At 36.4% G+C, this 14,691-nt stretch overlaps 1 protein-coding gene across 7 annotated transcripts in view; it reads left to right on the top strand.

Annotated features, from left to right (window-relative positions):
- Positions 1-14,382, top strand: part of ARNTL2 (aryl hydrocarbon receptor nuclear translocator like 2) — a 104,009-nt gene extending 89,627 nt beyond the window's left edge. For 3 of the 7 annotated variants that reach the window (XM_035028014.1, XM_035028012.1, XM_035028018.1), the window contains 3 exons: positions 10,531-10,609; positions 12,293-12,401; positions 13,962-14,382. In XM_035028014.1, the coding sequence (XP_034883905.1) occupies positions 10,531-10,609; positions 12,293-12,401; positions 13,962-14,095 (322 nt within the window). In that variant the 3' untranslated portion in view covers positions 14,096-14,382. Of the gene's footprint in view, positions 1-10,530; positions 10,610-12,292; positions 12,402-12,969; positions 13,119-13,961 lie in introns of those variants that run through there. The other 4 variants (XM_035028013.1, XM_035028017.1, XM_035028015.1 and 1 more) reach the window with 2 other exon arrangements.
- The last annotated feature ends 309 nt before the right edge of the window (positions 14,383-14,691 follow it).

Here is a 14,691-nt window from a genome sequence, read left to right as displayed (position 1 = left end):
AAGCATAAAGTTATTAAGTAATTTTTAAAAATAGCTCAATAAAAAGTTGGAGAATAGAATAGAAAAAAATTATAAATGGTCAAGAACCTTCAACAATTGTTCAACCCTCACTGGGTATTGTAGGTAAGTGATGAATCACTGAATTCTACCCCAGAAGCCAATATTGCACTGTATGTTAACCAACTAAAATTAAAACAAAACAAAATAAAAACAGAAAACAATTGCTCAACCCCAGTCATAGTTACAAATATATACAGCTGACCCTTGAACAACATGGGGATTGGGGATATCAACCACCTTGCCAGTCAAAAATCTGCATATAGGGGCGCCTGGGTGGCTCAGTCATTAAGCGTCTGCCTTCGGCTCAGGTCATGATCCCAGGGTCCTGGGATAGAGCCCCTCATCGGGCTCCCTGCTCAGCGGGGAACCTGCTTCTCCCTCTCCCGCTCCCCCTGCTTGTGTTCCCTCTCTCACTATGTCTCTGTCAAATAAATAAATAAAATCTTTAAAAAAAAATCTGCATATAACTTCTGACTCCCCCCAAATTTAACTACTAATAGCCTACTGTTGACTAGTCTTACCAATAACATAAACAGTCAATTAACACATATTTTGTATGTTATATGTATTGTATGCTCTATGCTTACAATAAAGTAAGCTAGAAAAATAAAATATTGAGAAAAATCATAAGGAAGAGATTCTGTTCCAAGATGGTGACATGAGAAGACCCTGAATTCATCTCTGCCACAGACACACCAAATCTACACCTATTTATAGAGCAGTTTCTCCTGAAGAAGAACTGAGGGCTGACTGAAGAGCTTCTGTACAAGTGAAGATATAGAGACCACATAAAGAATGGTAAGAGAAATACAGACACTGTAACAAAGGGGAAAAGGGAATCCCCATGCCTGACACTGCAAACAGCAGTGGGAAGGAATAGTACTGAGGGATTATGAGCAGATTTGTCTGCCATGGGACACACACAAAAAAGCACGATTTAGAAGAGCAACTAGAATATACAGGAACCAGCCTGGAACTCTGTCAAAATAGCAAGGGAGCTGCTGAAACTCTGTCTAGGTCAGAGGGGCTGGCTGCCCCAGTTTACATTCACCATCTTCCCTGAGAGTGTGGATGGGAGCAGGGTCCTCTATGCACATGCCGGCTGGCCTATTGCTTCAGTGAGCCCCATGCCCCTAGCCCACGCAAGCCCTGCTGTCCCACCAAGGCGGTCCCAGTATAGTACATACTAGGACACACCTGGTCAGTGCTCACTACAGCTCCAGCTGTCTTGCAAAGATGACACAGGTGCAAAGTACCCCCAGAATACTCCAGGCCTGAACCACTTCAGTTCCACATGACTTGCTAGGGCACCCCCGGTGCAGGCATTCTGGGACCACCTGGCTCATACTGCATTAGCTCCAGACACTCCATCAGGGTGCCCTCTTTCCAGTGTGTCCCAGGCCCTCAGGCCCAGCCCTGCCTTGTTTCCAGCCACTCTGCCAGGCTACCCTCTGTGTGGAGAGCCCCAGGAACCTGCAGCTTGTACTGCCTCATCTCTGCTGTTCTGCCAGGGCACCTTCGGTGCAAAGAGCCCTGGGGCTATGCTGGCCCATGACCTCTTTAGCTCCAGCTATCCCACCAGCACAGCCCTAGCACAGAGTGCCCTGGGATCCCCACCCAGGCTAGCCCTAGCTCTAGCCAGTCGGCAAAAGTCACCAGGCTCAGTCTACACAGGGGACCATACACAAGCCCATTCCTTCAAGTTTAGGAGAAGTAGCTATTCCACCTAATTCATGGAAACGAAAACAGTAAGTCGGTCAAAATGAGAAAACAGAAATATGCACCAAACCAAACGACAAGACAAAACCCTAGGAAAAAAAGTAAATGGAGATACCCAATCTATCTGATAAAGAGTTCAAAGTAATGATCAAAAAGATGCTCACTGGACTAGAAAGAAGAGTGGATAAACTTAGTGAGAACTTCAACAAATTAATAGAAAATATTAAAAATAATCAGAATTGAAGAATACAATGACAGAAATGAAAAATACAATGGAGGGACTCAATAGTAGATTAGCAGATGCAGAAGAATGGATCACTAATTTTGAAGACAAGGTAATGGAGAGCATCCAAGCTGAATAGCAAAAAGAAAAAAGAATTTAAAAAATGAGGACAGGTTAAGGGATCTCTTGGACAACATCAAGTGAACAAACATTTACATCATAAGGATCCCAGAAGGAGAAGAGAGAGGGTAGAGGGCAGAAAACTTATTCGAGGAAGGAAATACTGCTAAAAACTTCCCTAACCTGGGGAAGGAAACAGATAACAAGATAAACCCAAGGAAGTCCACACCATGACCCAATATCTTTTGTTTTTGGTGTTTAAAATTCTTAAGAGAGAATTTTAAAAGCAGGAGGAGAGAAGCAACTAGAAATGTTTAAGGGAAACTCCATAAGGCTATCAGCTGATTTTTCACCAGAAAATTTGCAGGCCAGAAGGGAGTGGCATGATATATTCAAGTGCTGAAAGGAAAAAAACCTACAACTAAGAATATTCCACCCAGCAAGATTATCATTAAAAATTAAGGAGAGGTAAAGAGTTTCCCAAACACAAGTTAAAGGATTTCACCACCACTAAACTGGCCTTACATGAAATCGTAAAGAGAATTCTTTAACCGGAAAAGGCCATAAGGCAATTAGAAAAGGAAAAAATTTCACTGGTTAAAAAATATACACAGTAAAGGTAGTAGGTCAACCACTTATAAACTAGTATGATGGTTAAAAAACAGAAGTAGTAAAATCAATTACATCAACAAAAATTAGTTAAGGGATACACAAAATTAAAAGATGTAAAATATGCTGTCCTATACATAACATGTGAAGGGGGGAGTAAAAATGTAGTGCTTTTAGACTGTTGAACTTAGGAAACCATCAACTTAATACAGACTGCTATATACTTTGGATGTTATATGTGAAACTCATGGTAACCACAAGCCAAAAATGCATAATAGATATGGAGAAAATTAAGAGAAAGGAATCCAAGCAAACATTAAAGAAAGTCATCAAATTACAAGGGAAAGGAGCAAGAGAAAAAAGGAACAAAGAACTACAACAACCAGAAATAAGTGAACAAAATGGCAATAAGTACATACTTATCCATAATTACTTTAAATGTAAATGAGCTACATGCGCCAATCAAAAGACATAGGGTGACTCAATAGATTAAAAAAAAAAATAGACCTATCTATATGCTGCCTATAAAAAACCCAATTCAGAGCTAAAGACTCATACAAAGTGAAAGCAAAGGGATGGAAAAAGATATATCATGCAACTGGAGGCAGAGAAAAAAAGCTAGGGTAGCAATAGTTATATTAGACAAAATAGACTTTAAAACAAGGACTATAGCAACAGATATAGAAGGCTATTACAGGGTCACCTGGGTGGCTCAGTTGGTTAAGCGTCTGCCTTCGGCCCAGGTCATGATTCCAGGGTCCTGGGATTGAGCCCCATGTTGGGCTCCCTGCTGAGTGGGGAGCCTGCTTCTCCCTCTCCCTCTACCTGCCACTTCCCCGGCTTGTACTCTCTCTCTCTAATAAAAAATTAAAAATCTTTAAAAAAAAAAAAAAAAAGAAGGCTATTACATAATAATAAAGGGATCAATCCAAGAAGAGGATATAATAATTGTAAATTTCTATGCACCCAACATAGGAACACCTAAATATATAAAGAAAATATTAACAGACATAAAGGGGGAAGTTGACAGTAATACAATAGTAGGGGACATTAACACTCCACTTACATCAATGAATAGATCATCAAAACAGAAAAACAATGAGGAAACAATCACTCTGAATGACACATTAGGCCAGATGGACATAAAAAATTTATACAGAGCATTCCATCACCAAATAGCAGAATACACATTCCTTTTAGATGCAGAGGGAAACTTCTCAAGGATAGATCACATGCTGGTCCACAAAAGAAGTCTCAATAAATTTAAAGAAACTAAAATTATATTGAGCATCTTTTCTAACTACAACAATATGAAACTGGATATCAGTTACAAAAAACAAAACAAAACAAAACCCTGGAAAAAAACACAAACTCATGGAGACTACACTACATGCTAAACCACCAGTGGGGTCAATGAAGAAATCAAAAAGGAAAGAAAAAAAAAATACGTGGAAACAATGGAAAATAGAAACACTACAGTTCAAAATCTTTGGGACACAGCAAAAGCAGTTCTAAGAAGGATGTGATACAAGCCTTCCTCAGGAAACAAGAAAAGTCTCAAACAATGTAACCTTCCATATAAAGGAACTAAAAAAAGGACAAAATCCAGAGTTAGTAGAAGGAAGGAAAAAATAAAGACTAGTGTGGAAATAAATGAAAGAGAGACTAAAAAAATCTATTAAAAGATCAATGAGATTAAGAGTTGATTCTTTAGAAAGATAACAAAATTGATAAACCTTTAGCCAGACCCATCAAGAACAAAGAGAGGACTCAAAATCGGAAATGAAAGAGAAGTTGCAACCTACACTGCAAAGGATTATAAGAAACTACTGTGAAAAATTATATGCCAACAAATTGAATAACCTAGAAGAAATAGATAAATTCCTAGAAACATACAGTTTTACAAACTGAATCAGGAAGAAATAGAAAATCTGAACAGATCCATTACTAGAAATGAAATGGAATCAGTGATCAACAAACTGAAGTCCAGGACCAGATGGATTCACAGGTGAATTCTACCAAATGTTTAAAGAAGTATTAATACCTATTTCCCTCAAGCTATTCCAAAAAATAGAAAAGAATGTTTCCAAGTTTATTCTATGAGGCCAGCATTACTCTCATACCAAAATAAGACAAAGATACTACCAAAAAACAAACAACACAAAAACCCTATATGCCACTATCTCTGATGAACGTAGATGCAAAAATCTTCAGGAAAGAATTAGCAAACCACATTCAACAATATATTAAAAGGATCACTGAACATGATTAAGTGGGATTTATTACAGGGTTCAATATTTGCAAGTCGATGAACTTGATACACCACAATAACAAAATGAATATAGAAATCATATGATCATCTTAACAGATACAGAAAAAGCATTTGACACAATTCAACATCCATTTATGCAAAAAACTCAGCAATGTGGGTTTAGAGGGTACATACCTCAACATAAATAAAAGCCATATATGAAAAAACCCAGAGCTGACATCATACTCAATGGTTAAAAATTGAGAGCTTTTCCTCTAAGATCAAGAACAAGAACATCCCCCCTCAGCGAGTCTTAACCACAGCTACCAGACAAGAAAAAAAAATAAAAGTCATCCAAATTGGTAAGGAAGAAGTAAAAGAGTTACATTTTTGCAGATGACATGGTACTATAGATAGAAAACACTAAAAACTATTAGAATAAATGGATTCAGTAAGTTGCAGGATACAAAAATCAATATACAGAAATCTGTTGTTTCTATATCCTAATAACAAAGTAGCAGAAAGAGAAATTAAGCAAACAATTCCATTTACAATTACACTAAAAATAATAAAATATCTATGAATAAACTTAACTAAGGAGATGAAAGTTCTATACCTTGAAGAGTACAAAATATTAATGAAAGAAATTGAAGATGACACAAAAAATGGAAAGACATACCATGCTCATGGACTGGAAGAATATTAAAATGTCCATACTACCCAAAACAATCTATAGATTCAATACAATCTCTATTAAAATACCAATAGCATTTTTCACAGAACTAAAATCCTAAAATTTGTATGAAACCACAAAAAAATCCCAAATAGCCACAGCAATCTTGCAAAAAAAGAACAAAGCTGGAGGTATCATAATATTAAATTCCAAGATATACTCTAAATCTATAATCAAAACAGTACGGTACTGGCGCAAATATAGACACATAGATCAACAGAACAGGATAGTACACCCAGAAATAAACTCATGATTATATGGTCAATTAATCGATGACAAAGGAGGGAAGAACATACAATGGGAAAAACAGTCTCTTTAATCAACAGTGCTGGGAAAACTGGATAGCTACATGGAAAAGAACAAGATTGGACCACTTTTCAGGGCACCTGGGTGGCTCAGTTGGTCAAGTGTCTGCCTTTGGCTCAAGTCATGATCCTGGAGTCCAGGGATGGAGCCCCACATCAGGCTCCCTGCTCAGTGGGGAGTTGGCTTCTCCCTCTGCCCCTCACCCCACTCGTGCTCTCTCTCTTTCAAATAAAGAAAAAAAATCTTTAAAAAAGATTGGACCACTTTCTTATATCATACACAAAAATAAACTTGAAATTGGTTAGAGACCTAAATGTGAGAACTGAAACCATAAAATTCTTAGAAAAAAAACATAGGCAGTAATCTCTTAGACATTGACCTTAGCAACATTTTTCTAGATATGTATTCTGAGGTAAGGGAAACAAAAACAAAAATAAACTACTGGTCGGGGGGCGCCTGGGTGGCTCAGTCGGGTAAGCATTTGCCTTCGGCTCAGGTCATGATCCCGGGGTCCTGGGACTGAGCCCTGCATCAGGGAGCCTCAGCAGAGAGCCCGCTTCTCCCTCTCCCTCTGCCTGCCACTCTGCCTACTTGTGCTCTTTCTGTCAAGTAAATAAAATCTTAGAAAATACACTACTGGGACTACATCAAAATAAAAGGTTTTACACGGCAAAGAAAAGCATCAACGAAACTAAAAGGCAATCTACTGAATAGGAGAAGATATTTACAAATGATATATCTAATAAGGGGTTAATATCCAAGGTAAAGAATGTATACAACCCAACACCAAAAAGACCCTAAACACCTCAATTTGAAAATGGGCAGAGGATCTGAATACACATTCTCCAAAGAACACATCCAGATGGCCAACAGACACATGTAAAGATGCTCAACATCACTCATCATCAGGGAAATGCAAATCAAAACCACAATGAGATACCACCTCACGCCTGTCAGAATGGCTAAAATCAAAAGACAAAAAATAGCAAGTGTTGGGGAGAATGTGGAGAAAAAGGAACCCACATGCACAGTTGGTGGGAATGTAAATTGGTGCAGCCATTGTGGAAAACAGTATAGAGGTTCCTCAAAAAATTAAAAATAAAAATACCGGGGCACCTGGGTGGCTCAGTCAGTTAAGTGTCTGACTCTTGGTTTCGGTTCAGGCCATGATCTCAGGGTTGTAAGATCGAGCCCCCATTGGATTCCGTGCTCAGTGTGGAGTCTGCTTGAGATTCTCTCTCTCTGTCCCTCCCCCCACTTGCACACACACACACTCTCAAATAAATAAAATATTTAAAAATAGAAATACCTATATGACCTGTTAATTCCTTTGCTGGGTAATCCCCAAAGAAAATGTAAACAGTAATTTGAAGGATACGTGCACCCCTATGTTTATTGCAGCATTAACAACAATAGCCAGGATATGGAAGCAACCTAAGTGTCCACTGATAGATGAATGGATAAAGTGTTATAATAGTGTTTACACAGTGGAGTATCCTGATCAATGGTTTGTCTGTGGTGCAATTATTGCTAAAAAGTGGTACACACACACACACACACACACACACACACACACTGGAATATTACTCAGCCATAAAAAAGGAATGAGCTCTTGCCATTTACAACATCATGGACCTAGTGGGTATTATACTAAGAGAAATAAGTCTGACAGAGAAAAATACCACAGGATTTCATTTATATGCAGAGTCTAAAAAACAAATGAACAAACAAAAAGCAGAAACAGAGCCATAAATGCAGAGAACTGATGATTGCCAGAAGGGAGAAGTGTGGTGGGACGGGCAAAATGGGTGAAGGGGAGTGGATGGTACAGGCTTCCAGTTATAGAATGAATAAGTCAGGAGGATAAAAGGTACAACATAGGGAATATAGTCAATGGTATTGTAATAACATTGTGCAGTGACAGACGGTAGCTACATTTTTGGTGAGCACAGCATAACGGATAGAGTTGTTGAATCACTATGTTGTATGCCTGAGACTAGTGTAACATTGTGTTTCAACTAAACTTTGACATTAAAAAAAGATGAAAATCATAAGATATATTTACAGTACTGTATTTATCAAAGAAAATTCATGTAAAATTGGACCCATGCAGTTCAAACACCTGTTGGTCAAGGGTCAACTGTATATACAAAATTAAACAATAAGGTGATGCTTTTTTCACTTACAAGATTGTCAAAGATTTGAAAGTTTCATAATACTCAATACTGGTGAGTGTAAGTGTGAGTGAGCAGTAACTCAAACTGTAGGAAATAAACTAATGCAACTACTCTGGAGGGCAATTCAACAGTACCTATAAAAAATGTAAACGAATATCATCTTAGACTCAGAAATTCTATCCCAGGAGCAAATATTCTTACACAACTGTGCAAAGGTCTATGAATAAGACCATTCAGTGCATGCCTGTTTACAGTAGTGATTCAAATATTTATCACAACCACAACTTGTTATAGCATACCCTTACAATGGAGTACTGTGCAACTGTTAAGAATTAGGTAGTTCTATTTATATTAATATGGAAAGCTCTTTACAATATAGAGTTAATAGAAAGCACAGGAATAGAAGAATAATAGGTATAATAACTCACCTGCGTAAGAAAAAAATATACATGTTTATATATGTGAGTATGTGTATCTATAGGCCCATAATTATTCATCTAAAACCCTTGAGACTAGATAGTCCTTGAACCTAAAATTTCTTTGGATTTTAGAAAGATCTTGTTTTGGAATTTGAATTTTTTAAAGGGAGCAATTAGTTACATCATAGCAGCACCCCATAATCAATTAAATTAGTATTTATGCTTTGAGAAGTATTTACAGGTTAAATGATAAAATGTATGGGAGGAGAGGCAAAGAGTTTGGGGCACATACATTAAATAAGATTTGGAAAAGAATTATTGAAGCTGTTTGGTGGATATATGGTCTTTCATTTTATTATCTACTTTTATATCTTTTTGAAGTTTTCCATAATAAAAGTTTAAAGATCTATTTCTGGAGTGAATTTTTGTAAATATTAGCAGGGCAAAGTAGGATAAAACATTAGCCTCATCAGGTCAGATTTTGCTGAGGTCAGATCAATTAGTGATTTTGCTGCCACATCAATTATGGAAAATCTTTGTTTTCAAGGTATTTTGGATTTTGGAATTGTAAAGAAAGAACCTAAAATTCCAAAATCTATATAGAAAGTTGTTCAGACTAGTTTCTTCTCATATTTACACCTAGGTGTTGGAGGGTGGGAGATATAGAAGAGGGAAGAAAGTTTTGCTTTTTATTTTCTACCTTTTTGTAAGCCTGAATTTTTCAAGTTTTCATATTAAAAACTTTACATTGAAGAAAATCACTGGGACATTGTCATGTGACTACTGTCTGCCCAATTTTATTCAATACTGAATAGTTGCAATATGCTATATGCTTTAGGTATTGAAAGTATTATAAATCATCTGTACAAGGATATGCATTTAACCCATCATACACTTTGATCATAAATTTCTTTACAACACTTAATATGTAAAACTGGCAGTAGCATATAGTGAATTTTTAAATGCTCGAGTGTGTGGTTTGTACATTCTTGGTCTTTAATCCTATACTGACTTTCACTATAAGATCCAGGTTTCCTTCCAGATTTAAGGTTTTACAACTAAGTGACTTAAGTAATAAAAACCATTGTATCAGTGAAGGACATTTTATTTTTTTAATTGTGGTAAAATATATAAACAAAGTTAGCATTTTCATCATTTTTAGGTATATAGTTCAGTAGCATTAAATACATTTACATCATTGCACAATCACCACCACCATCCATCTCTAGAACTTCTTTCACCTTGCAAAACTGAAACTCCTGTTAAACAATAACTTTCCATTTCCCTCCCCACTTAGCCCCTGAAAATCACCATTCTACTTTCTGTCTCTATGAATTTGACTACTCTAAGTAGCTCATGAGTGAATCCTATAGTATTTGTCCTTATATGATACTGTCAGTCTTGAAGAGACTAATATTGTCAATATTAACTCTTGAAGAGATTTATGATTAAAGCATAGGATTTTGTTTATGTTGTTTTGGGTTTCGTTGTTTATATACCTGGGCATGACTTACTATAGTAAAAATATGACATTTTTCATTTAAATAGGTTGCAGGATATTAGGAAGATTTCTTTACTCAGTTCTGTTTTATTAAGGAACTAATAAGGAACGGATTCTTGATGTGAATGCCTATTTTGAACTGTTATTTATTATTCCATTACTTTACCACATGCTGTAATAAGACAAGCAACATGATTTACTTAAGAGCTCTTACCTCAGAGTTTTATTGTTCCTATTTACCACAAGGTGTTTTTCAGCAGTCCATAGTAAAAAATAAACATGGCACTGAAAAAGTTAGTCTAATTGTGAGAACTGTCATGACATTCAGTCTCCTGTTTTTCACTGTATTTTTATCAGATTATGTAGAGGAAAAATCACCTTAGGGAAAATTTTTATGTGTTACTTTTTGAAGGTTACAGTCTTCTTCCTCCCTTGATGACTCAAGTCCAACAGATTTAATGAAAGATTCTCATGCTATCAACTGCAGGAAAGTAAGTATGATAAGGAACATTCATGACATAAGTGGGTGAAATTTGCTCCTTAATTATTTCTTTTGAGAAAAGATGCTATCCTATAAAATGAACTCTTTCCATGTTTTCAAGAGGCAATGTAGAATAGTGGTTGACCGCAAAGTTGCTGGACACGTACTATCTGGGTCCATGTTGTGACTCAGACACTTACTGCTAGGTAACCTCAGGCTTGTCATTTAAACTCTGTGCCTCAATTTCCTCATCTGTAAAATAGGGACAGTAATAGCACCAAACTCAGAGTGGTGTGTGAATTAAGTGATGTGATACAAAAACAAACAAAAACTTAACAGTGCCTGGTACATAATATGTGCTCAATAAATGGTAGCTATGATATTATTTTAATGGGTTCCAATTCAGTGGATTAAATGTACTCCTTATGGTCTGGAAAAAAAAATTTTAATGCTATAAGCTACAAGTATTACATACTGTTTAATTCAATTTAACAAATACTCACTATTTAAAATACATTGTTGCATGTACAAAATTGACTAAACATAGTGGTAAATATCTGAAAGAGTCACATACAATATAGTTCTAATGTATCCCAGGCAACAAAAAGATCTAAAGTAGGCCTATAAACAAAGTGGTATAAAAAAAAAAAAAATAGGAGAAAAGAGAAGTTAAATCTGACCAGGGACAAAAAGGAAATTGAAAAAAAAAAACAAAACATTTTTATACAAATGTCATGAGTGTTTTGGTCTAGTATTTAACTTTTTCTCATACATTTAGCCAGTGTTTATTAGGTACCCATTTTGTGCCAGACAATAGGCTAGAAGGAGGGAGTTAAGTCATTCTAACATAATCTCCAAGTAGTATACATTATGTAGACATTTTGTAGATCAAGTTCATCAACTTAATAAGACAATATAGGTAAATGATGTATTTTTTTTCCACCAAGCATTATTGCATTTATTTAGTGTTCAAAATAAGGTTTAAGACACCATACATTGTTAAGGGTATTTATATAGATGCTAAAATTATAAAAGCAAAAAGAAAATTATATATATATAATATAAAATATATATATATATAAATCAAGATCGTGGTTACTTTAGCAGAAGAGAAAAGGGGATGTGATCAGAGGACAACTTCCAAGCTAATAAGTTGTCAGTAATATTATATTGGTAAATGATGTATGTTGATGAGCTACATGAACTATTGAATTGTTGGCCTGTAACTGTGTAACAGTATGATAACTATTTGGTAAAAGCCTCTAGTTTAATCCATTTCCCACTCCAAAGTACTATTTCCCATTGTAGTTTCATGTGAGATAGAGTTTTACCATCATTTTTCTTAAAAACAAAGAGCTTTTCCTCCTTAATCCAAAACTTTTCCTTATATAATGTACATTCAGTTACGGTTACAAACAATGTGGACTTTGGAGTCAATGGATGGGTTAGAATAATGGCCCCCACACTTGGGCAAGCTATTGGCCTCTTTAGCCCTCGGATTCCTGACTTCACAGCCTTTGAAACATGAAATGAGGGGAAGCCTGTGGACTGACACACAGTCCTTGGTGAATGCCAGTGGTCATAACGGTGAGGGCAGCGGAGGCATTGCCAGCAGGCCTACATCTGATCATTGCTAAGAGGTCTTCATTTCATTCAAGTAGGAACCTTACTATTTATTATTCTGTCTTTTTAGACATCAAAAAAGGAGTCGATTCCACTAAATCCTTCTGAACTAGGCAAGCCAGAGGCTACAAGGCAAAACCAGAGTGCTGTTCCTCCCCATAGTCATGAGCCACTTCTTGGTAAGATTTCTTTGGCAGCTGCCTGCCATTTTAGTTTTCCAAACACTTTCTTAATCATGATATTTTCAGACATAGGAGACTTCTAAAGCAAAGATTTTTAAAACTAAGATTTTTCCATTCAAAATCCTGAATACAATAATCATCCTCGACTTCAAGGTCGATGCTACTCAATGCACCGGGCATTAAAAATTCTGTTATCTGGGCACCTGGGTGGCTCAGTTGGTTAAGCAACTGCCTTCGGCTCAGGTCATGATCCTGGAGTCCTGGGATCGGGTCCCGCATCGGGCTCCCTGCTCAGCGGGGAGTCTGCTTCTCCCTCTGACCCTCCCCCTCTCAGGTCCTCACTCTATCATTCTCTCTCTCTCAATAAATAAATTTAAAAAAATTTAAAAAAAAATTCTGTTATCAACGGAATTAGTTATGGGTATTGTTAATACATACCATTTAAATAAAACTGAGGTACTTATATTTAGAGAAAAAATGTCCATTTCCAAGAATAAGAACTTTTAAATGTACTAATCATAAAGTGTTTAAGATGTAATTATTGACTTTAACTATGTTTATGTAGACTCAAACCAAGAAAACTGAAGTGACACAGTTTTACACCGTCCATAACAAACATTGATCTACTGGAAATATATGTTAAAGAGAATCAAAGAACTTGAAAGAAACTGGACTTCAGCTTCACAGAGAGCCACATATTAATCATCTCAAATTCTATTGTACTTTGGAAGATTTCTAGAGAACTTTGGCTAATCTGTAGCTGTGTGTTAATCCATGATTTCTAGATCCTCTTCCTTAGCTCTAACTTAAATCTTATTTCTGTGGTTTCTTCTTATTTCCTTTTTTCAATAAAAAATCTGGGTATTACCCCTTTAATAAGATTTTTCAGATTTTTGGAAGAGGATGCTTATGTGCCAGTCTTCTCTTTCAGATTAAAGTAGTACAGGATTTTCACAAGGCAGATTAAAGTTAAGTTTATCCTTCCAGACTCTCTATAGACACATGCATAAATGCTGGCCCCTAGCTTCCAGCTGTCTGGGAGTCAGTACCTTTTAGTGCTGTTATTTTCTTTTCAAAAACTCATAGATCACCTCATTATGTGCATCAAATGAATTCTATGCAATTTCTCTGACAGCACATAGTTATAAAAATAGGTGACCCATTTAAAAATATATCAGCCTTCTGCAATTTAAGACCTATGCTTTGCCTTCAAAATTACATTGTATAGTATTCTAGCCTTGCGCTTTTTAGTTTTTTTAAGTTTTTATTTTAATTCCAGTTAGTTAACATACAGTGTAATATTACTTTCAGGTGTACAATATAGTGACTTATCAGTTACGTACAACACCGGGTGTTCATCGCAAGTGCACTCCTTCATCCCCATCACCTATCTCTCCCATCCGCCTGCCCCCCTCCCCTCTGGTAACCATCAGTTCTCTGTAATTAAGACTCTGTTGCTTGACTTCTACCTTTTTTTTGCTTGCTTTGCCATTTTTAATGATATTTATCTTCTAACCTTCGAACATACTTACACGGATCTGTATTTTAATTTGGTAGGCGAAGATGCCCAGCTGGATTTTGATGCCCTGTATGATGATGACACAGCCATGGCTGCCTTCATGAATTACTTTGAAGCAGAGGGGGGCCTGGGAGACCCTGGGGACTTCAGTGACATACACTGGACACTCTAGCATTTGATTTTTAATTCTTACAAGTTAGGAACGTGTTAAAGTAGTTCATTGACAAAAAAAAAAAAAAAAAACTATGATCTTCTGTACTGTATGGATACTGTTTTGTCTTTTATTCCTATTAATAGTCTACCAATTGTTATAGATGTGCACCTTACTTCCACAGCAGTAGGGGGAAATGTGATGTTTCCCTTCACAAAGAATGGCTCAGAGTTTCCTACAGACCCCTTTTCTCAGTGACATGGCATAAAACCCACTAGTTGCTATCTTTTTGTTAAAATATTTCTCACCAAGAATATCACATATATCTTGTTTTGGTTTTATTTTCTGATGCAGTTCTTGAGTGTGGGGAATTTAATATGTTGACATTTTCCTGTGTCTAAGATTCATTTATAATGGATTTATAATAGTAGATTTGTAGAAGTTGGAGGATCTCTGTTTCTTGTACATTTCCTTAATTGAGGATAGGGCTTACACACTTTAAGAAAACTCTGAGCACTTGAACATTTAAAGATAGTTGGTAGTCATAATTGCAGTGAATCCTGTATTCAGTCATTGTAAACTTGGGGAAGCGTAAAGCCAGGGTAGTTTGGTCAAGC

This window comes from Mirounga leonina, unplaced genomic scaffold (assembly GCF_011800145.1).
Source record: "Mirounga leonina isolate KUSES-001 unplaced genomic scaffold, KU_Mleo_1.0 Mir_201, whole genome shotgun sequence".
In the NCBI taxonomy this organism is placed as follows: Eukaryota; Metazoa; Chordata; class Mammalia; order Carnivora; family Phocidae; genus Mirounga; species Mirounga leonina.
Note: the sequence above shows the minus strand (reverse complement) of the source record. Positions and strands in the feature narration are given on the sequence as shown.